The sequence below is a fragment of the Molossus molossus genome, unplaced genomic scaffold, assembly GCF_014108415.1.
Source record: "Molossus molossus isolate mMolMol1 unplaced genomic scaffold, mMolMol1.p scaffold_m16_p_15, whole genome shotgun sequence".
Lineage (NCBI taxonomy): Eukaryota > Metazoa > Chordata > Mammalia > Chiroptera > Molossidae > Molossus > Molossus molossus.
Window position 1 is genome coordinate 55185568 of NW_023425350.1, and position 21586 is coordinate 55207153.

Sequence of the window (21586 nt, forward strand, 5' to 3'; positions counted from 1 at the left end):
TCAGGACTGGGGGACCTGGGGCAGGCTTATCTTTTGGCTGGGCATTTTATTTTTTAATGTTTTAATTTTTTTAGAAAGAGAGGGAGAAAGATTGTTTGAAACATCCATGTGAGAGAAATACATGGATGAGAGAGAACAGATTGGCTGGCTCCTGCATGCCCTCCACTGGGAATCGCCCCCACTGCTTGGGCATGTGTCCTGACCAGGAATTGAACTGGTCACTTCTTGGTGCATGGGTCACCGCTCAACCACTGAGCCACACTGGCCAAACTAGCTGGGCATTCTTGACCCAAGCCCCACCCCCAACCAGACTATGTCCCAATTTCTGGAGCTGCTTGGGCCAGGAAAAGTCCCCAGGGTTTTCTCTACTCTCTTTCCTGCAGCCTACCCCTCTCACTCCAGTCACTCCTCAGAAATGCCTTTCACACGCAATCTGCCTTGAGAACAGTCTGAGTGGAGAGTGTTCTAGGGCCTCAGAGCTTAAATTCCAGAACAGAGTGAGGAACCTGGGATAAACAGAATTAATCCAAAATCCTGAGATATATGCTAGTGTAGAGACAGGCCCAAAGGCTGTGGAAGAAGCCCTGATTGTGACGGAGGGTTTCCTGGAGGTGGCACATAGGCCTTCAAAAGCAGCTGAGTAGGGGGGAAGGGTGGTAGTGTGGGGAGGCATTCCAGGACAAGAGGCCTGAAACATGGGAAGTTTTGGGAATCTTGGAGATCATATGGTATGCCCAGGCCAGTGGCTCTTTGGTGTCCCCACCCTGGTCTTTGTTGCCTGCCCAGCACACAGAAGGGGCTGCCTTAACTAGACCCCTCCCCAAAGTGCTCTGAAGCTTGGCATCTTCAGCCCTCATCAGCTATGCACAAGGATCCCCTTGAATTCATTGAGTCAGACCTCAGCCAGCAAGTGATTTAGGTTTTATTTATTGATTTTGAAGGTGGGGGTGGGGACTGGGGAGAATCACAGATTTGTTGTTGCACCTATTTAAGCATTCGTTGGTTGATTTTTGTTTGTTTGTTTGTTTTGTTAATCCTTACCTGGGGTTATTTTTTCCATTGATTTCTAGAGTGGAAGGTGGGGTGGGGGTTGGAGAGAGGGAGAGAGAGAGAAAAAAAAAACACCAATGTTCGAAAGACACATCAATTGATTGCTTCCCACATGTGCCCCAACTGGGGTAGGGACCGAACCTGCAACCCAGCTACAAGCCCTTGACCCGGAATCGAACCCAAGACCCTTCAGTGCTCAGGCTGATGCTCTATCCACTGAGTCACACTGGCCAGGGCCATTGGTTGATTCTTGTATGTGCCCTGAGCCTGGGTCGAATCTGCAACCTTAGCATATCAGGACAATGCTCCAACTAACAGAGCTACGTGGCTAGGGCCTTGATTTAGGTTTTAAATTTGGGTTCTGGTAACATTTATTATGCCTGCCCCAACCCATTTACTTCCTTAATTAGGACTCCAGTCTCCCTCTGTTGGGCAATTTCCTGGCTACCCCAGTTAGAGACCTGCAGAGCAGGGACACTGGCTAAGTTTATTTCCAGCGCTCAGTGCTCATGGCCAGGCTCATACAGACAAGGAATGTTTGCTGAATTAATCAGTGCAGTGCTAGCCTTGCTGCTTCCCTCTTGTTCTTTGGAACTGCCTTTGTTCTCCTGGGTACCAGCTCTTGCTCCTCCCCAACTACTCTCTCTACAGTCTGGCTTCACCTAGCCCAGGTACCCGAAGGCCCACTGAATCTTCAATAGACAACCAGGTCTCCAACTCTTGACTATCCCTGTGTATGTCCCATGTCCCCCAGTTTTTATCAGAGTCCTCCAATTAATGCAAATCTTTGGATTTTTCTTTAAAATGTCACTCTTCTGCCTGGCTGGTGTGGCTCAGTGGTTGAGCATTGACCCATGTACCAGGAGGTCGCCAGTTCGATTCCCGGTCAGGGCACATGCCCAGGTTGTGAGCCCGAGCCCCAGTGTGGGGCATGCGGGAGATGGACAATCGATGTTCTTTCATTGATGTTTCTATCTCTCCCTCTCCCTTCCTCTCTCTCTAAAATCAATAAAGAAAAAATATATATATAAAAAAAATCACTCTTCTTCAGTCCTGTAGTGACCATTATCCAACCTAAGCCCTACTCTCACCATTCTTCAATTAGGATACCTCCACTCAGGTCTGCATCACTTGTTGCAACATTCAAGAACAGTGAGAGTTCCCCTCCAGAAAAATGTCCCTTCACCAAAAATAGCTGTTGTGAGTGGCCTGACTTCACTTAGCTCACCTTCTGAGTTTTACATGTGTAGGGTCCTCTACCCCTCTCCTTTGGTCATTCACTGAGGGGCATCCTTCTTGATGACTCTCAGAGGATTTCTGAGGGAAGCAGGACACAGGACAAAGCATGAGTGTGTGGTAGAACAAGAAGGAAGAAAAGAGGTGCTTTTAAAAAGTTTTTATTTCAAAAAATAAAGCCACAATTAATTTCACATAAATATCTGGGGAGGGAAGGGGGCAGGGATGGGGCAGAGGCTTGGCCCCTACCTCCTCTTCTCTTTCACACTGTATTGTAAAAGCAAAGGGGATGGCTAAGGGGAGAACAAGGGGAAGAAGTAGTCAGTGGGAGAGTTCTTACCCAAAAGGGCCCCTCAGCCCACCCCTGCCCTGGGACTGCCTTGGACCTGGCTCACCTTGCCGAACCAGCGGGAAAGCCATATCTGCTTCATGGTCATGTGATCAGGGAGAACTTCATTGTCAAAAAGGAGCTGCACCTAGCAGGGAGATGGGGGCACAATTTTAGGAACTCTCCTCTCGCACCATCAAGAACTAACCCGGTCCACTCTAAACTTTCTCCCTTCTGTTGTAGCCCCTTCCTCTCCCCGGGTGAGTAAACCTACTGTGGGAATACTCACATGCTGGGGATTTAGCATCAGGCGATGACACAGGACCCTCCGGAGATGGCGAACCTCAGCTCTAACAGAACATCGGACATATTTGTTCTGAGGATGGGGAGGGAAAGGGAGAGGACAAGGTGTGTGAGAAAAGGGCCATGGGGAGATGAATCTCCTTAGAGAGGCCCTCCCACAGACCCTCTCACCTGCAGGACGCTTTTATTCTTGTCTTTGCCAGAACTGGGGGAAAACAGACACAGGTTAGGGAGCTCTATCTTCCCCTTATCCCCACCGAGCCGAGATGCATTCTCTTCAAGGGAACAGACACTCCCTCACTGTACACCCTCTCCCAGAGCACCTCCCTGGCTCTGGGTCATTGACATTGTCACTTCAGACAGCCCAGTACCTGCCCCTCACCTCAGCCGCTCCAGGCATAGGCTCAGCTGCTCATCATAGCGATAGTAGTGCGCTTTAGAATGGTCGAAGCTACTAAAGGGGAGGCCGAGGTTGCTCAGGGCCGGCTCTGAGAAAGACAGAGTAGTAAAGAGAGTAGAATAGGTTCTATGCTCCTTTTTTCCTTATTGAGCAAAACTGGGCAGGAGGAATGCTCAGGACCTTACCCTCCTGCTGCCAAGGGACATACCTTCCCCACTGGGCTGGGTGACTCGGTCCAAGCCTCGCGACTGGTAGAATTCTCGAATCCGTTTCTCTTCACCTAGAAGAAAGCGGAGCACAGTCAGTAAAATATTAGCTGTTCCTGCTGCTGTCAGCCTCTTTACCTACATGACTCCCACCAAAGACCTTGTTATCTCAAGCTGCTACCCAGCGTCAGTCCTCTAGAAGCCCTTCAGAGTCAGGCTGGTCACTCACTGTCTTGCAAGCCGGGCACTAGCTTGTACACGATGTCCTGCATGACCCGGTCCAATTTGAGGTTGAGCAGTGGCTGTGTCTCGTGGATCTTGATGTTGCACATGGGGCAATACTTGCTGGTTTGAAGGTACTTCACAATACAACTCTTGCAGACTGCAGGAAAAGAAAAGCAGACTCTCAGGTCCTCTGGGAATCAGGTTCTTGGGTTAGTTGGGGTGGTTGAGGCAGGCAATGCAGAGGCTGAGAGCCAACATGGTGGGAACTAGGGCCTGAAAGAACCAGCCAGGGCCCAGCGACTCACAAGTATGAAGACACTCTGTGATGGTGGTGGCGTCCACGAAGTAGCCAGCGCACAGGCAGCAGACAATGTGCTCATTCAAGTCTTTGATCTTTACTCGGACCTCCTCCTGCGGGTACACCCTCCGTCACCGATCACCCTCCTCAATCCCAACCCTTGCTCCTTCCCAGCCTGGGAGCCCCCTCTTCTATCAGATCTCCCGGCCAAGCCCCGCACTTTGCACGGTCAGCAAGGGATTAGCTCCCAGGGGCTGACACTACCTTTCTGCCCAGCAGAGGGCTCCGCGCACAGCGGGGGCTCCCTTCACGTGGACTGGCCCTACCTTCCTTTCCCAGGGGAGACTACACGACGTGAACGATACAATACGCAGGCGTCTAAGCCGGGAGTTTGGCAACTCGACCGCAATCGCGCAGGCGCATTGGGCCCCCTGTATCTGCGCAGGCGCACTGGGCCCCCAGCCAGCCACGGCCTGTCCTCTAGTCGGCCCCAGTTCGCACCGCTAGCCGACCACAGCAGTAATCCTGCCGCCCCTGCACCTCGTTCCGTAGCGGGTCCATCTTGTACACTGACTGGAGCTGGTTCCGAAGCCTCATCGCGATCGCAATCTGGCCCCCCTGAGGAGACGCCATCTTAAAGGCTGATCCCGGCCTGCCACTTCCGGTGCCGCCTGCAGGGCGGGACTTGTCTCCCAGCAACGAGGGTTTAGGTCTTTTCGGATTCGCTGATCCTCTGTAAGGCCCCGCCTATGTCCTTTCTCCCCGTGTGCTCACCTGAGCCCCAGTGGCCCCTCCCCCTCCTCAATGCGTAATTAGGGAGTTGGGGGGAGTGGGGAAGGGTCCTATCTCCTTGACCTCTTGTAGTAATAATCATAATAGACCCTACCGGACCTTGGGACTAACTTTTGGATCCTGCAAAAAACTGCCTCCTCCTACCCAAAAGGCCCGGCAGTCTCTGCCCGCCGCCGCTCACGGTCGTCCAGCTCCTGTGATAACGACCCCGCTAAAGCCCCCCCCCCCCCCCCCGGGGGCTCTTTCTTCGTAAGGTCACCCTCGTGGGCTGACGCCTTGACATTACGGAGCTGCATCCCGATGGCGGGCCTCCTTCGGGCTTCAGAGCTGGAGTTTCTCGGGGCTTTGCGGAGTCTCGGGGAGGCGGGACCCCTAGAGACTTGGTAGTGATCTTACATTCCCCTCTCCATCCTCCCCCTGCCGCCAAGGTTGGGGGGGCAGGCCCTCGTTAATGATGATGATTCAATCATCGGCGCCTGCGGAGGCCTGGGACAGACTAATGCAGAGCAGATGCCGAAGGAGGAGGGGAGGACGACTAGGACACTACCACACGCGGACTCGCTGACACATCAAGCCCCTGCAGTAGCATGAGTTCAGTCCCGTATTTGGGGAAGACGCCCCCGCCCCAAGCTTGTACACCGCTGTCCCTAGGTACTTACAGCGACTAAAAACCAAGGGTAAGTTCACTGTGAAGTATTAACACCAGGTGCAGTTGGAGATTAAAGGGAGAGAGATCCCAGTGGAGACCTCGAAAGGCTTTCTGAAGGAAGTGGACTTTGTGTAGGCACGACTTAGAGTTTGGATGGGTAAGAAGTGTGGTGGAAATAGAAAAGGAAGGCTGACTGGAGGGGAGTGACCAGAGAAGGACAGGAAGGAGGCCAAAGTGTACATTTGAGAGTAGTGGTAGAAGCAGGGCCTTACGGAGTTGGAACTTTTAGTCCGTGGGCCATAGAGAGTTAGCTGACTGTTTTGAAAAGAGAGTTCATATGAAAGAAACATTTTTGTCGATTTATTTTCACAGTGAATTGGAGTGGATAAGCAACAAAAACTTTTGGGAGCAGTGATTTGTTTGTTTGTTTGTTTGTTTTTTGATACGCGCTCCCAGCGGGAACCAGTCTCTGGACTCTCTGGCCCTAAGGCCGAAGCTCCAACCGCTGAGCCAAACCGGCCAGGGAAGGAGTAGTGATTTTTTAATCATTTACTCACTACAGCCATTGCTTACCTCCCTGGTCCAAGCCATCATCCACCCTCTGGATGAGTAGTGGTTTTTTGCCTGCTTTTCTTGCTTTCACCATTGCCCCTCTTTAGCCTATCCTCAATACAGTAGCTCCAAGTAATTATGGTAAAACATTAATACAAAAAGGATAAAGGAGCCCCGTGGTGTGGTTCAGTGGTTGAGCACTGACCCATGTACCAAGAGGTCACCAGTTTGATTCCTGGTGGTCAGGGCACATGCCCAGGTTGTGGGACTGATCCCCAGTGGGGGCATGCGGGAGTCGGCCAATTGATGTTTCTCATTGATGTTTCTCTCTCTCTCCCTCTCCCTTCCTCTATCTCTAAAATCAATAAAGAAAAATTAAAAAAAAAAAAAAAGGATACAAGGAAAGTTTTTTGAGTTGATGAATAAGTTTATTATCTTGATCGGGTTAATGGTTTCATAGGTATATACATATGTCAAAACTTATGAAAATGGCCCTGGCCCGTTTGGCTCAGCGGTTAGAGCGTCGGCCTGTGGTCCGGAGAGACCCGGGTTCGGTTCCCGCTAAGGGCACGTACCTTGGTTGCAGTTTGTCCCCGGCCCTGGTTGGGTCGTGTGGGTGGCAACCACTTGATGTGTCGCTTTCACGTCGATGTTTCTCTCTCTCTCTCTCCCACTCACTCTATCTGAACAAAATATCGAAAAATGTCCTCAGGTGAGGATAAAAAAAACAACTTATGAAAATGTACACTTTATTTTTTTTTAATGTTTTAATTGATTTTTTAGAGAGAAAGGAAGAGACAGATAGAAACATCCATATGAGAGAAAAACATGATCAGCTGCCTCCTTACACACCCCCTACTGGGGATCAAGACTGCAACCCAGGCAAGTGCCCTGATGAGAATTCAACCTGGACCTCTCAGTCCATGGGAGGATGCTCAATCCACTGAGCTACACCGGCTGGGCTGAAAATGTACACTTTAATATGTCCAGTTTATTGTATGTCAGGTTTACCTTAAGAAAGCTGTTAAAGATAAAAATTTTAAATCGGGTGTCTTGTTTATAATCTTCCAGTTGCTTCCCCTTTTAACCAGAATAAAAGGCAAAGTCCTTACAATGGTTTTCAAGGCTTTGCATGGTCTCTTGAAGACACTGTCTCTCTAGCCACACTGGACCCCTCACTGTTTGTTCCACAGATACACCAGGATGTACTCCCACTGTGTCCCCAATTTAAAATGTTCAGATGTCAAAATGGCTCCTTTCTTCCTTCAGGTTTTTACTCCACAAGGGCTTTTGTGATCATTCTAGATAAATCACAGTTTCCCACCCTTTCACTTCTTCTCTTCCTTCCTTCCTTGCTTTATTTTTCTTATTTGCATTTATTATTATTTAACATATTGTATATTTTTCTTGTTTTACATCTGCCTCTCCCACCAAAATGTAAGCTTCTCAATGGCAGGGACTTTCCCCCCCTATTGTGTTTATACAGCTATATCTCCAGTGCCAGGTACAGAGTAGGTGTTCAATCAAAATTTTCTGGATGAACAAATGAATGAATGTAGGTGGTAGTGATGATGGCCTAGATTAGGCTTTAATCAGTGGAAATGGAAAGGAAGGGCTGAATATGAAATACTTCAAAGGAAAAAATAATAGGAGGAAATGAGGTAGGAGCTTGGGAGGAGAACCTGTCTTTCAGCCTGTTGGACTTCAGGTGGCTGCAGCAAAGGCTGGTAGAGTTGGACAGAAGGCTAGAATGGTGGGATTAGAGCAAAAATGTTATAACCAGGGATGGAGATCTCAGAGTTTTCTGGATGGATGTAATATATGGAATCATTGACATGGGTGAAACCTGAGCAGATGTAGAGAAAGAGAGAAAGTTGAAGTCTGAGCTCTGAAGAATGCTCACAGTCTACAGTGGAAAAAGAAAAGTCAGTGGAAGAAAAAAACATAAGCAGTCACTATATAAGCGCAAAGATGTAGAATAAGACAATATTGTGAAAGCCAAAAAAAAGGGACATTTTGAGAAATAGTTGGTGGTCAACAAAGTAAAACATTTTAGAGATTCTTGGATGATGGACACTGGATACTGAAGATCTCTGAAAAGGTGTCTGTGTAGTGAAGCCAGCTTGCAGTGGGTTTAAAGAATAAATAATGAAGTACAGCCCTGGCTGGTTTGGCTCAGCGGTTAGAGCATCGACCTGCATGTAGTCCAGACAGGCCCGGGTTCAGTTCCCGCTAAGGGCATGTACCAGTTGCAGTGTGTCAGCCAGTCCATGTGTCTCTCTCACATCAATGTTTCTCTCTCTCTTTCTCCCTCTCTCCCTTCTGCTCTATCTGAAGATAAATGCAAAAATGTCCTCAGGTGAGGATAAAAAAAAAAAAAAAAAACTGAAGTGGAGGCAATGGGTGTGGGCACTAAAAGGGAAAAGAAAATAATTTTTCATGAAAAGTCAGGCAATGACTTTGTCTAGATAATAGCAATCTGAGGCATTTGGGGGTAGAAAGAACTAAGTTAATGAGAGAAATGATGATACAGGAGTGGGGGTACCATCTCAAGGGAAGGACACTATACCAACAGCAGGAAGGAAGGAAAAGCACAGAAGCACAGGCTGGGTACTGTGGCCTCTTCTTGTGAAGGCGCAGGCTTGAAACATGAAAACTTAAAGAGTTGGGGGGCCACATGCACATAGGAGATGGTGAGATGAATGGGAGGTGCGGTGCTGACCCCACAGCCACCCTCTTTAACATAAACTAGCAGGAACCACCCTTTCCAGACAATCTAGGAATCAGCAAGGTGAAGGCAAGTGGAAAAATTCTAGGACTATGGCTGACAGAACTGAAAGTCCTTAGCTCTTAAAGTGGGACACTGGTTATATATAGTCCCTAGAAGATTTGTATGTACTACTGGTTCATGGGCCACTCTCCTCAAAGGATCAGTTAGGCAATCTCTGGGTGGCAATGCCATCTGTGCTGACCTCAAAAGGCAGGATGTACAGTAAGCAGGTGTACAGGTCTATACCATGCTTTTTTCCTCCTTCATTAATTCACTCATTGATTCATTACAGGATTTATTCAGCTTGGTTAGAGACACACTACCACCCACTCTCTTTTCAGAGGCCCACCCCCTAGAATGGGGAAAGGGACTGACAAACTCCTAACCTGCAGGCCAGTTCCCTTCAGAGGCTTTATGTATTTATTTTCTAAACATTTACTTACTGCTTTTAGAAGAGAGAGAGAGAGAGAGAGAGAGAGAGAGAGAGGAAGAGGAGAGAGAGAGAAACTCTAATCAACTGAGCCACTGTGCCAGGGCCAAAGGCTTTATTTACTTTGCTGTCTCCTTAGCCTCTCTGTTCACATCTAGGGGATCCAGCCGTACTATCTCTGAAGGTTTTGCCTGAATAGCAGGTCTTATGACCCCTAGTAGCCCCATCCCTCTATTGCTGAGAAAAGGTGTTTGGGCTTCTGTGAAGGGCTAGGGGAGGTGATAATATTTGTCTTCTCCACCAAGATAAAAACACAGCTGCTAAATTGGCAGAAGTCCCCCAGCCCCCTTTCAGTAGGGGTTGTTGTCAGGGTTGGGGGAGGGCTGGAGAAATTGGATGAAGGGTGTGAACAAGGTTGGGGAAGGACGTCACATATTAATAATGCTTACTGCCTCCCTCCTCCAGCCTTCAGACTGAGGCTTCTGAGAACACCGAGGGGCTGGTGGCTTTGGGTAGGGAGAGAGCCCACTCCCTTTTTCTCTTCTTTATTTTCCTGCCCAGATGCCCAAACATCATTCCTCCATTCCCTAGAGAGTAAAGACCCCATCACCCTGCCTCAGGCACCAGGCTGCCAGCCCATCTGCTGGGGAGAAAGAAGGGGCTGAGCCTTTCTCAGAAGATCGTGGAGAATCAACTGGAAGATTTATGCTCCTAGGGAGACCCATCTACTAGACTTAGAAGGCATGCTGGTTCCCATGGAGTACTGGGCAACCTGGAACTGAGCCCAGAGCGGACTGGGGTCGAGGGGCTAGGGTTGGCACAGTGGGGTGGGACCCCTTGGCCACCACGTGTCTGAGGCAGGCCAAGCCGCGCATCATGCCAACCAGCCTCGGGATGTTAAGAACATCCCCCTCCCTGTGACCAGTCTCACCGGCTTGGAGGCGCCAGGGCCCCCCCGGGGCCGGGGCGGGCCAGGGAAGGTAATGTAATTCCGACCCAGCTAACCCGATTATGGCGGCCTGCACCGGGCCGGGCGGCGGCAGGGGCGGGACTAAGGCGAAGGGGCCCTCCCTGCCAGGGGTCCCATCCTGGGGAAGGATGCAGAATTCACAGACTCCCAGGTCCTGGGTCCTCGGCCAGAGGTCATAAGGTTACTAAGCCGCTTCAGTCTTTCCCCACATCCCTTCTCTGACATGCTCTCAGCACAGTTTCCTGTGCTTGGGTAGAGTGAAGCATCTAAGGGAAATGAAGCGGCTGGGATCCCCTGAGGGCTTCAGTGTGGTCCCACATGTCCCCTATGGAGATTTCGTCCGCCCACCTTTGGGGGGTGGGAGTGTGTGAGAATAGACATCCTAGGCGCAAAGTGGAGGGGCAGAGTCCGTCGCTAGCAGTCTACTGTCGGGGGCAGAATGGCAGCCCCAAACTCACACGGGCCTGAATTGGTCCACTTTACACCGATTTGAGAAAATCAAAATTCTAAGAAACACAAGGGCACCGATTACTGGCGCTCCCGAAAGGAGCCAGGGGTTCTATGGAAGAGGCAGGAGATGCAACAGGACACTGGCCCAGAGTGGCTGTTTCCCGCCCTAGCCCACCAGATGCGCCCGGCCACCGCTTCCCACACCTGTCCTCTTCCCGGGCCTTCAAGCTGCCGGCGCCGTTTCCCAGCCGCTTCCCGTCGCATCCTGGAAGCCACAACGAGATTTGGTCTTCGAGGGCACTTAGGCGGGGGGCACAACGAATCCGGGAGTCCGCAGGCAGGACTCATCGGGAGGCGAAGAGCGGGGGATGTGGGAAGAGACACCTACGAGGAAGCCCAAAGGCGGAGGCCGGTGAGGATGGAGTAGCCCTGCGCATCTTGGCTGACTCAGAGCGTAGCCTTCCAAGCTCTGACCCCTCCCGGGCTGAGCCTTGTTCCTAACACCCTCCCCACCTCCTCACCCCACCCCCTCCATTCCCGCCGGCCAGTCTTCCCCTCGCTTGACGCAAACAGGCGTCTCTTCCCCTTTAACGGGCTGGACCCCGCCCCTGCCCTCCCCCCAGCCCCCCTGCCCACCGGAGGCAGATCTGTCAGTCACTGCCCTAGCCAGAACTAGCCAACCTTCTCCACCCCGGACTCGGGCAGAGGCCCTGCCAGCCCAACGTCCATCTGCACTTTGGAGACAGAAGGGCGTTCCTGGGACCCTGGTGGGTCGCACTCCCCCGGGATGCGAGTTCCTGCACCGACGCCCCGAAGAGGCCGGCATGGGCGCGGTTACTCCCCGTGCACTGGGATGAAGCTGTCCTGGGGGCCCTGGCGCCCAGCTGCACCCAGCTCCACGGGCCCCTGAGGCCGCCGCCCTGAGCGCTCCGCTGCTGGGCTCCCCAGAGCTGCCTGGGGCGTCCTCCACAACCGCCGAACCTCCTGCGGTCTTCTCTGACCCGGACCCATGGAGCCCGCGGTGTTGGCCTCACACAACCTCCCGCACCACGAACCAATCAGCTTCGGCATTGATCAGATCCTGAGCTGCCCGGAGCCCACCGGGAGCGGCCTAGGCCCAGGTCGCACGGGCCAGGGCCATGGGGAGAGTGCAGCGTTCTCAGGTGGATTTCACGGAGCCTCAAGCTATGGTCCCTCTGGCTCGCTGGGCCCGCTACCCGGCAGCTCAAGCATGGGCCCGGGCGGCGTGATCCGAGTCCCGGCGCACCGCCCGCTGCCAGTGCCACCGCCTGCGGGAGGCGCGCCTGTGGTGCCTGGCCCCTCGGGCCTGGGCGGCACCGGGGGCCTAGCGGGACTCACCTTCCCTTGGATGGACAGCGGCCGCCGCTTTGCCAAGGACAGGCTCACGGGTGAGGTTGCCCAACCCCTCTAGTGCCTTGTCCCACACCGGCCGGGTTTCCTCATCTTTGATCCTTCGGATCCAAATCCAGGTCCCATTTCATACTCCTCCCCTAGATCATTTCAGGGGACCCCTACTGACTTGTATGTTTTGGTCCCGCTGCTGAGGGAGGATGGGAAGGGAGATACCCTGGATGCCCACGCCTTCTCTGCAGTCCAATGTCCACACCTCCACTGTCCACACCACGGGGAGAGCAGGGTGAAGTTACAGGGACCATTCTCCCTCACCCAAGGCCGTTTCTTCCGAGGCCCTTTCTTGTCTAGAGGCCTCAACTGATGCGAGGTCAAGCTGGGGCACCGGTAAGGACCAGGCGCAGAAGCTCTGCCGCCTGGGTAGCCACCCTTTCTTCTCAGGGACACCTCGGGCCGCCCCGAAAACCCTGCCCTGCTTTCTTCTTCCCTGCAGCCGCGCTCTCCCCCTTCTCCGGGACGCGCCGCATTGGCCACCCTTACCAAAACCGAACGCCCCCAAAGCGGAAGAAGCCGCGCACGTCCTTCTCCCGTTCGCAGGTGCTAGAGCTGGAGCGGCGCTTCCTGCGCCAGAAATACCTGGCTTCGGCGGAGAGGGCAGCGCTGGCCAAGGCCCTGCGCATGACCGACGCTCAGGTCAAGACATGGTTCCAGAACCGGCGCACCAAGTGGCGGTGAGGCGCTGGGTGGGGAAGGACCACGGGTCCGACCAACTGGCGGTGGGTGGCGGAGGACTGGTCTCGCTGACCCGGTATCTTCTCCTGTCCAGGCGCCAGACGGCAGAGGAGCGCGAGGCGGAGCGGCACCGCGCGGGCCGACTGCTCCTGCACCTGCAGCAGGACGCGCTACCACGGCCGCTGCGGCCACCACTGCCCCCAGACCCGCTCTGCCTACACAACTCGTCTCTCTTCGCGCTGCAGAACCTGCAGCCCTGGGCTGAAGACAATAAAGTGGCTTCCGTGTCCGGGCTCGCTTCGGTGGTGTGAGCTACGCCTGCCTGGCGGACTGAGCGCTTTTCCAGACCTATGCGCTGCGTGGAGCGCGAGACCCAGGGCTGTGGGGAGTGCGGCTGCCCTTGCCGAGGTCCTGTAGCAGTGCAACTTGTGAGGAGGAGCAGGCCTCAAGGCTCTCGTCCTCGTCATCGTCGTCGAGGGCTCCTTGGCTACCCCAGGCTCCCAGGCCAACGTGGCAAGCTTGCCCCGCAAGCCAAGATGCGGCCTTTCCCGCCGTTTTCCACTTAGATTGTCTCTCTGCTGCAGGAATCTGAGGGGCCGAGAGGGCGGGACCTTAAGTACAGTAGCCAATGAGGTGCGGAGAGGGGGTGGGTTGGCCAATGGGAGTTGCTTTCCTGAGGGACTTTGGGGTCTTCAGCGGGTGGGTCAGAACTGTGGTTCTGCAGAACCAGAGCAGGTAAAAAGGTGGTTCTGTGATGGGGGCAGCCGCACTGGCTGCCTCGGCGCCAAACGTGTGTTGGAAGGAAGACGCCAACAACAGTGGCTGTGACAGGAATCAGAGGGTTATCCACATTGGGCATCTCATCCTTCTACTGTAAAATAATCGCTAAGGATTCTTTTTGTTGAGCCTCATGTATTCCGTGTGTATTCAAACTGCTGACTACATCCTCCCAGTTGAGCCTCACAATGCGCTTGGGCGGCAGGGGAGGTAGATACTTCGTTTTCATTTTTCAGTTGAAAGAGAAATCTAGGAACACTGATCTTGCCGGGACAGTGAGGAGAGAGGAGGAAGAGTGGACAAAATTAATGGGCCCAGTGGAGTTAGGGTGAGCAGAACTTCACAAATTATTAGGAAGTGATAGAATCAAAGATAATTCCAAAGTTGGAAATGTAGAGAGCCTCAGGAAATTAATGGTGTTGTGGATGATGAAGGGGAAATTGGGAAGATAGGAACAAGATAAACTCTACTCCCAAAACTAGATACTAGACCTAGAGAGATTAAATTCTGGCAAAGTGCCTTTGGGGGAAGTCAGTTGACATCCACATATAGGTGGAGATAGATGGAATAATGAGGACAGAATCTCCCAAAGAGAAAAGCAGAGTTCTAAGGATTAAATATTTTTCCTCATTAAATTCTACAAACACATTAACAATGTGCAAGGTGCTAGAAGATATCAAAGTCGCTAGTCCAAGGGAAGAAAAGGGAAATGAATATGCAGCTGGAAAGAAAGGAAAGCATGATGTCCCCCAACATTGAAATCATTAGAAAGACTTTAGCTTGTGGGTGGGCCAGGGGCTGCTGGGAAGAGTTTTGATAAAAATTTTAGAGTTTGGGGATGGTTGCAGTAGCCTTGAGGTTTAAAAAAGCAGGATTTAAGTTTTATGAGGATGAAAGGGAAGACTTTTGTCTGATTCCTATAGCGCCCCCATTCTTCCCTGGAGGTAGCAGCAATGTAATAGAGGGAAGTAAGCTTTAGGCAGGGTCAGAGGCCAACTGTAGCCAAACTACTCATGTTCTGTGTTTGTGACAGCTAGGTCAGTCATAGCATAAAGTCTTGACCTGGCAAGGGAATATTGCTGGAGGGGTTTGGCCCTGAATCATTGATAATGTGTCATCTTTAACTCATGAATGTTGTATATGCTGCTGCAGAACCAAACTCAAATTTGGCACCATAGAAAAAGAACTTTTATAGCTCAAAACGGAGCACAAGAATAGGTTGGCTTAAGTTGGGGATATGGGGGCATATCAGTCCCTCTCCAATAAATAGAAGGCTAAGGAAAGGGTCCTACTCTATGTAGATTGTGGTTTACTGGTTGCCCTTCACTCTTGGTCCACCACTAAGAGACTCAGGTCCCCAGATTTATATTAGACTCTAAACTTTCAGCTTTTACATCTGGCTGGTTGCCTTGGTGCTAAACTGAGGGAGGATTGAAGACAATGAGTTCTACTTCATTTCTCAGGCAGGTCACTGCAGGACACAGGCATGCACAAACTCTTGGGAGGAGGAGGCTTCACTCTCTGTGGAAGAATCCGCCATTTCTTCCCTCAGCTGGTTCAGGAAGTCTCTGCTTTCACTGGGGGGCAGGTTACTCAGGAAATATGGAGGGGCCAACTCCACCAGCCTGACAGAGAGAGACATGATTAGATGATTTCTGTATACTCTCTCATAAAGCAGATTTTTAAACATCGCACTATCCCTTCCATAAACCCTGTCTTCTCAAATCATGTTACTTCAAACCACTGTGATCCCATCTTTTTCTTAAGGTTCTCTAACTCCCCAGCCATAATTTTGGCCCCAGGAAGAGGAATGGGGAGTGGAAAAGGGGTGTCACACAACTCACATCTGTGGTTGAATCTCAGTAACAACGGAAAGGCAGTTGTCTTTGGAAATGCAGAAACTGTGGTAAAGCACCCATGGTGGAGGCCTGGCTGGAGCCCGGCGGCTTCGGTAGCAGCAGTACGGGGAGAGCTGAGCCACGTGCTTATGGGTTAGGAGCAGGTAATTTCCAGTTCCATCTGTGTCTCGGGCCACCTCATTGAAAGGCAATGATATTGAAGAAATAAATTAGAGAGAAGAGGCAGACAGTCAAAAAAAGTAAAGGGAGCTTAGAAAGAATTAGTAATGGTGGTGAGAGTATTAAAAGTAAAGCATTAACTCTAGATGTTATAGTCCCTATCACACTAAAATACATTTTCATAGCCCCTTGCATCCCCAAACCTCAAAGGACGTTTCTCCTGATTCTAAAGAACCCTTTGAATGGCCATTGGACCCCAATTTCAGAGATGTCATATCAATCTTTGGTCTCTCTGCCTTCTGCTCCTTTTTGACACCAACTTTTCCCCCTAACCTTAAGGAAGTATCCAGACAGCAGTGCTTTCTGAAGGTCTTTGCGATTCTTCTCAGAGCCAAAAGCTGGTTGGGACACGGGAAGTTCAATTCGTTGCATAAGTTCTAGGAGTTCTCCTCGAAATTTCTGGGCTTGGCACAGTGCTGCCCAGTTTAGACCCCGAGCCTGGCACCAAGACTTGTCTGCTCCACCTAAGAGAGGAAAGGGACCAACTACAACTAAAATCCTAGACATTCCCAAAGGAACCCAACCCTTGGCCAAAGGGCCTCCTCTTCCTGAGCATAAAGATCTGTCAGCTGGTTGTACACCACTTGTGGAAAATCTGGGATTCTATGAGGATGCTGAGTGGGCCACTCACTCTGTATAAAGGCTTCATACACCTGGATCAGAGAACTGTGATCACCATCCACATGTTCCAGGGCCCGACGTAAGGCAGCTTCTTCTGCACAGAGTGGAGGACTGGTAAACCCAGGAGCAGCTGGAGGCAGAAGAGAGGAAGGTTGTTTTGGGGAATGAGAATGGATAGTAGTACAGGCAGAATGGTGAAAAGGTAGAAATGTCACTTTGGAAAGTCAATTCAAAAGACACTGATAACTTCTAGGTGCTATGTGCTTTATTATACATTGAAGATAAATGAAAGATACTCTCTCTTCTCAAGTAGTCTGGTGGGAGAGACCAATAAGTAAGCAAACTTGATGAGCACAATAGGTGTATGGGCCAATATTTGAGGTTTGAGTAGGAATTAGCTCAGTGGCGAAGGGGTAGAGAGAGGATTATAGACTGTGGGAACAGGTAGTTAATAGCATGGGATGTTTGGAGAACTGCAAGCACCAGTGTGGGTGGATGGAATGGCATGCATGGCAGAGATAAAGCTGGGGAAGTAAGTATAGGCCAGGTCAGGAGAGGCTGGATGTGCTGGGCAAATGAGTTTACATTCTGTCTGGAAGGTAAAAAATAGCTGTTGAAGAAGTTTTTAAGTAAAAAGAGTCCCTGTGTTTGAAGAACTTCACATGACTAATTAGGAGACTACTGAAGGAGTCCCCTGAGCAGTGACAGGACCTGACACTGGCACTGACAGTGAGCAGATTAACTGAAACAAACATTTAGGAGATAAAAATGAAAGAACCTGGAGAAATATTAGTCTAGAATGATGGTAATCGAGCTGTGGAGATGATGATATGATTTTGTGGTAGTGGTGAGCAGGTTGTTTAAAAAAGTGGCCAAGTTTAGTTCTAGCTTGAAGTACTGTGGGCTGTTCTAGTGGAAATGTCCACGAAGAGTCAGATATATAAATGTAAGATTCAGAAGAGTGGTACTGATAGGGAGATACAAGGTTTGGAAATTTTAAGTGTGAAGGTGGTCCTTCAGACCATGGGTATGGATGAACTTGCTTAAAGAGTTCAGGGAATGGGAGAACAAAAGGGGCAAGAATAGAAAGCCTGGAGGTTCAGTCTACAGTGGACAAGCAGATGAAGAGCCCAAGTAAGAGATTAAGGGAACGGTTGGTGAGGTAGGATGAAAACCATGAGGAGTGGTCACAGAAGCTTAGCGGGAGCAGTTTCAAGGTGGGAGTGGTTGACATTCTGAAGTGTCAAAAGGTCATGAATGAGGGCTCAAAAGTGTCCACTGGATGAGGTCTTTGGGAGGCCACTGGTGAGCTGAAGGCTGCCTTACTGTTGTGGTGGGCCTGAAGCTGAAATGTGGTGGGTGAGGAAAACACTAGATGGGATAGGATAGAGATTATACTGTCTAGCTGAAGAGGAGTATAGGGCTGAGGAAGAGGGGTAGAGAGGTTTAGTAATAACAGATAGGGGAGATTCAAGCATGTTGAGAAGAACCAGCAGAAGGAAAAGGCTAAAGAGACAAGAGAGGGATAAACTTTGGAGCTCCAAAACACCAAGGAGAAGGACTGAAGTAGCAGAAAGAGCTAGGGAGAGAGGAGAGTTATACCAGTGAGCATGGCAGCGAGGGTGAGCATCTCATCCACACAGTCAAACTCGCACGAAGCCAGCAGGGCTTTGGCCAACTCAGGGGGCAGGGGGAACTCTGATAGGATGACACCCAGGTCAGACAGGTCCCCATTATCATCCAGGGCTGCCAGATAGTCTAAGTCTTCCAGAGCCTGCATCAGTGCTTCTGGAGCTGGTGAGGAAACAGGGCTTATAGGGTAGAGGTTCTCAGAGCCTGATGATCAGACAGCAGGACTTGGGCAGAAAGGGTGCTCACCAGGCCGGTCCAGGAAGTGACACTCCCCTGGCTCTGCAATCTGTTTCCTCTTTAGCAGTAATACCAGGGGGCTCAGATTCTCCTCACACACTCTGGGTTGGGGCAATGAGGGAGCTTCTAGTTCTTGGAAGGACTTAGGATATAGGCAGAGGCAGGATCCTGAGAGGAGAAAGACCTGGGAAAGACCACTGTAGATTTCTCATGGCTTGCATGTTGGTGACTCTTTCATGGTTGATCTCAGTGAAGGTGAAGGCTCTTACCTGGAGGGGTCCCTCTTGCCCGTAGTTGTCTTGCCTCTGCCTGACGCTTGCTGATTGGCCTCAACACTTGGGATTCTGCTCGGATCTGAGGATTGTACACCTGTCACCACCCCCCAACCAAGGTCAAGACAGATCAGAGTGGGCCATTTATATCTTTAGCTCCCACACGCCCTCATCTCTGTGACTCACACTTCGAAGCTCCAGTCCTGAGTCAATGACATGTCGAATAGAAGGGAGGGAGAAGGAGAAGTCAGCCAGCCAGTGAGTGACCACAACCTTTCGGGCACCTGAATCTGTGTCCTCGTACACAGCCTGAACAGCTTGACCATGGCTTGGGTGAAGGGGCAGCACCAGTGGTGGAGGTCCTTGGAGATCCAAGGTTCCTACCTCTCTGGACAAGGATTCACAGCACAGGGAAATTTCCTGGGGAGAGGGTTGGGGCATTAGGGCAGTTCTCACCTTTTCGGGTCACAGACCTCTTTGAAAACTGATGAAAGTTATGGCCCTTCACTCTGAAAAAATGCACATACTCATAAAAATTGGGGGTATTATAATTTCAGGAGTTCACTGAACCACCGATCTCTGCATTAGACAAAATAAAAAAGAGGGTAGTAGACCTCTTCACTCTAAAATCCTTCAGTTTTTCCTCAGGACCCCAACAGTGGGAGTACTACAGCTCCAGTGCTCCTAACAAGCAGTGCTCCCACCCCCCAGGGCAGGAACGCGGTGTAAGGAGCACCTCCTTTTGCAGCCTGTGTTTTTACCTCCTCACTGGGCAGGTACACTAGCACGTCTCCCGGGGCCTCCTTTTGACACAATTCAAGCACAGCTTGGCAGGCAGCTTCTACTCGATTAGTAGGGACAGTGTCCCTGTAGATGGGAGTGGGACAACTGCCAGGCCCTCTGGGTACATGCACAGTAGGAGGATTTCCCCAGAAGGCTTGGAGCTTAGGTTCAAGGGCTGAGTCAGTTACCACCACCACTCTGGGGTCCCCTGGAAGGTTTTCCAGCATGGCATGTCGCAGCAGACCCTGGAGCAAATCTGAGGCCACTGACCGCTCCTGAGCCTCATCCAGCACCAGCACACCCCAGACTCCAGAGCCCCGGGTCGAGGCCACCTCCTGAAGAAGCAGCCTGTCCCAGCAAAACCTGTTGACATTGGCAGTGGGCAGAGGAGTCAGTGTGGATACTGACCAGCCCCAGAAGTCCAGGGGAGCTTCTACCCAGGGAGCCTAGATTTTGATAGTTAAGATCAGAAAAAGACCATGACTGAATTCCTGAGTCTGTGGACCCTTAACAGTGACCCACAACCTTATAGACTGACGGCACTTTGTACAGAAACTGTACTCCAGTTGGGAAAGTGATTCTGTGATGAGGGTGAGGATGAATGTCAGGTCCAGGCTGGGGTTGAAGAGCTTAATTCAGCATTGCATAATGAATGATTTAAAGAGTGAGCTGGGTTGAGGGTATGGTAAGATGTCAGAGGACTGGACTTGTTCCTCTTGGGTGAGGGGAATTAGATTTGCATCAGGCCTGTAGGAGGCCTCACCTTAGCAGGGTGTGGGGCCCAGTGCAGTCCTCCTGGGGGATGCTGTATCCAACCTCATGACCCAGGGTCAGGTCCATCTCATCAGCAACCTGCACGGCCAGGCTCAGGGCTGCCAGAGGGTGGGGCTGAGTGACAGTTACTCGGCCCTTCTGGAACCCCCTGGCCAGCGCAAACTCTGCACACCACTGAGGGATCTGGGATAAGGTTGGGGAAGGGCAACGTCAGCAAGACACAGGACTTGCCAGATGTGCTAGGGGAGCTACAGCCAGTTTTACTTATCCTTATTTAGGGGAATATTCTGATTCTTCACCACCCTGGGGCCAGACTAACCCAACTCCCTTTGCTTACCTCCCCCAACCCACTCTGACCAGGGAAGGGCCAGTTCCCTAGCCCCTCCCCTTGTCCAGTCCCAGAATTCCTCCCCAACCTGGGTGCTCTTGCCAGAGCCAGGCTCTCCCGACACAAGCACCACTCCACTGGGGCTACTCTCCAATTGCTCCAAGAAGATAAAGCGAGCAGCCCAGATGGGTAAGGTTCGGCGCTGTTCAAGCAGTTCATAGTAGCGGGAAGAGAAGGGGAGCCCATCAAAGGGGTTCACAGCCAGTTCTGATTCCCCAGGGCTCAGGCCAGACTCTTCTGTCAGCCCAAGAAGCTGAGAAGCCATGATTGTTCACTGGTGAGACCTATAGAAGGCAGGGCAGTCATTTAGGCCTCATACCATATTCCTACCTCCACCCTGATCCCTAACTTGTACTCTCAGCTGATAATGCACTGGATCCATCCTTCCTAGTACTTAAAAAAAAAATCCTTACCGAGAATATGTTTATTGATTTTTAGAAAGGGAGTGAGAAACATTGATGTGAGAGAAACATCAAACAGTGGCCTCCATATGCGCCCTGACGGGGATGGGGGAATCAAACCCACAACCTTTTAGTGTATGGGGTGATACTTCAGCCAACTGAGCCACCTGGCCAGGGCCTTCCCAGCACTTCTTGCTGCCACGAAATAGTGGAGACTTGAGTCTCCCAGGATTTATAAAAAGTGGATTATTACCCTCTAGTCAGGTAGTAAAAATCCTGTGACTAACACAGGGGTTCTCAGGGGCAGCAGCAATTATATGAGACTTGTGGGAAAAACCCCAAGGGAAAAGGATAAAGAATAAGAGGGGAATAGGGCCACAAGGATTCTGGATTCAAACCTGCTTGAAGCTCTGAGACGTGTCAGGATGGCAGCCAGTTCCACAACCACTCAGCCAGTTACCACCAACCTTGACCAGCATGAAGTACAAAGGTAAGTTCCGGTTCCACCCTGGGGCTTGGCTCACAGTTCTAAAGACTGCTTTTGGGGTGGAGCCATTTGCTCCACCTTACTTAACCTAGTCAGCCTAGGAAGGCAGGCTTTAGTGGCCACACTGAGCATGTATGAACTCTATAGACACCATGTACTGTGAAAAGCATCCTGGGACTTGTAGTTTTGCAGTTGTTTCTTCACAAACCTGGGTTGAACACCCCAGCTATGTCCAGTTGTTGTTGGGTCTTCATCTCTTGACATGAGGAAGTGATTTCAGAGTTCCATTTTGACTTCCCCTCACAAACCTACAAGGAGGACCTCATCCCCATTCCTCCCAACTGAGAGAAAGGGAACCAGTTCAGGGGGCTTTT

At 51.0% G+C, this 21586-nt stretch overlaps 3 protein-coding genes across 5 annotated transcripts; 1 reads left to right on the top strand and 2 right to left on the bottom strand.

Annotated features, from left to right (window-relative positions):
* Nucleotides 1-1040: 1040 nt before the first annotated feature.
* PCGF1 (polycomb group ring finger 1) lies at nt 1041-4705 on the bottom strand. Of its 2 annotated transcripts, XM_036263059.1 has the most exons (10): nt 4587-4705; nt 4054-4159; nt 3753-3905; nt 3526-3597; nt 3300-3405; nt 3089-3122; nt 2904-2990; nt 2682-2762; nt 2279-2367; nt 1041-1066 (listed from the first exon to the last, which is right to left on the bottom strand). In XM_036263059.1, exons 1-10 carry the CDS (start codon nt 4677-4679, stop codon nt 1048-1050), a joined length of 840 nt encoding a protein of 279 aa, XP_036118952.1. In that variant the 5' UTR covers nt 4680-4705; the 3' UTR covers nt 1041-1047. The 2 variants fall into 2 exon arrangements, with proteins under 2 accessions (XP_036118952.1, XP_036118953.1); XM_036263060.1 differs by lacking the exons at nt 1041-1066; nt 2279-2367 and adding an exon at nt 2440-2579.
* A 6963-nt stretch (nt 4706-11668) lies between these two features.
* Nucleotides 11669-13083, top strand: TLX2 (T cell leukemia homeobox 2). The gene is made up of 3 exons (XM_036263521.1): nt 11669-12068; nt 12524-12761; nt 12857-13083. The coding sequence occupies exons 1-3, from the start codon at nt 11669-11671 to the stop codon at nt 13071-13073; spliced, it is 855 nt and encodes a 284-aa protein (XP_036119414.1). The 3' UTR covers nt 13074-13083.
* A 1869-nt stretch (nt 13084-14952) lies between these two features.
* On the bottom strand, nt 14953-21340 carry DQX1 (DEAQ-box RNA dependent ATPase 1). Of its 2 annotated transcripts, XM_036262243.1 has the most exons (12): nt 21124-21340; nt 20353-20608; nt 19926-20119; nt 19141-19525; nt 18566-18799; nt 18377-18476; nt 18117-18275; nt 17841-18032; nt 16249-16368; nt 15891-16081; nt 15384-15574; nt 14953-15164 (listed from the first exon to the last, which is right to left on the bottom strand). In XM_036262243.1, the coding sequence occupies exons 2-12, from the start codon at nt 20587-20589 to the stop codon at nt 15008-15010; spliced, it is 2160 nt and encodes a 719-aa protein (XP_036118136.1). In that variant the 5' UTR covers nt 20590-20608; nt 21124-21340; the 3' UTR covers nt 14953-15007. The 2 variants fall into 2 exon arrangements, with proteins under 2 accessions (XP_036118136.1, XP_036118135.1); XM_036262242.1 differs by having other exon boundaries at nt 20353-21340.
* Between the last annotated feature and the right edge of the window lie 246 nt (nt 21341-21586).

Excerpts from the sequence above, each read along its gene's own strand:
- PCGF1 (XM_036263059.1), bottom strand. The coding sequence starts at position 4,679 with ATGGCGTCTCCTCAGGGGGGCCAGATTGCGATCGCGATGAGGCTTCGG. Across the intron at positions 2,991-3,088 it reads AGAATAAAAGCGTCCTGCAG|AACAAATATGTCCGATGTTC; the intron begins GTGAGAGGGTCT and ends CCCCATCCTCAG. Across the intron at positions 2,368-2,681 it reads TTTCCCGCTGGTTCGGCAAG|AAATCCTCTGAGAGTCATCA; the intron begins GTGAGCCAGGTC and ends TGCTTCCCTCAG.
- TLX2 (XM_036263521.1), top strand. The coding sequence starts at position 11,669 with ATGGAGCCCGCGGTGTTGGCCTCACACAACCTCCCGCACCACGAACCA. Across the intron at positions 12,069-12,523 it reads TGCCAAGGACAGGCTCACGG|CCGCGCTCTCCCCCTTCTCC; the intron begins GTGAGGTTGCCC and ends TCTTCCCTGCAG. Across the intron at positions 12,762-12,856 it reads AACCGGCGCACCAAGTGGCG|GCGCCAGACGGCAGAGGAGC; the intron begins GTGAGGCGCTGG and ends TCTCCTGTCCAG.
- DQX1 (XM_036262243.1), bottom strand. The coding sequence starts at position 20,589 with ATGGCTTCTCAGCTTCTTGGGCTGACAGAAGAGTCTGGCCTGAGCCCT. Across the intron at positions 19,526-19,925 it reads GGGCCCCACACCCTGCTAAG|GTTTTGCTGGGACAGGCTGC; the intron begins GTGAGGCCTCCT and ends CAATGTCAACAG. Across the intron at positions 18,033-18,116 it reads TCACTTCCTGGACCGGCCTG|CTCCAGAAGCACTGATGCAG; the intron begins GTGAGCACCCTT and ends TTTCCTCACCAG.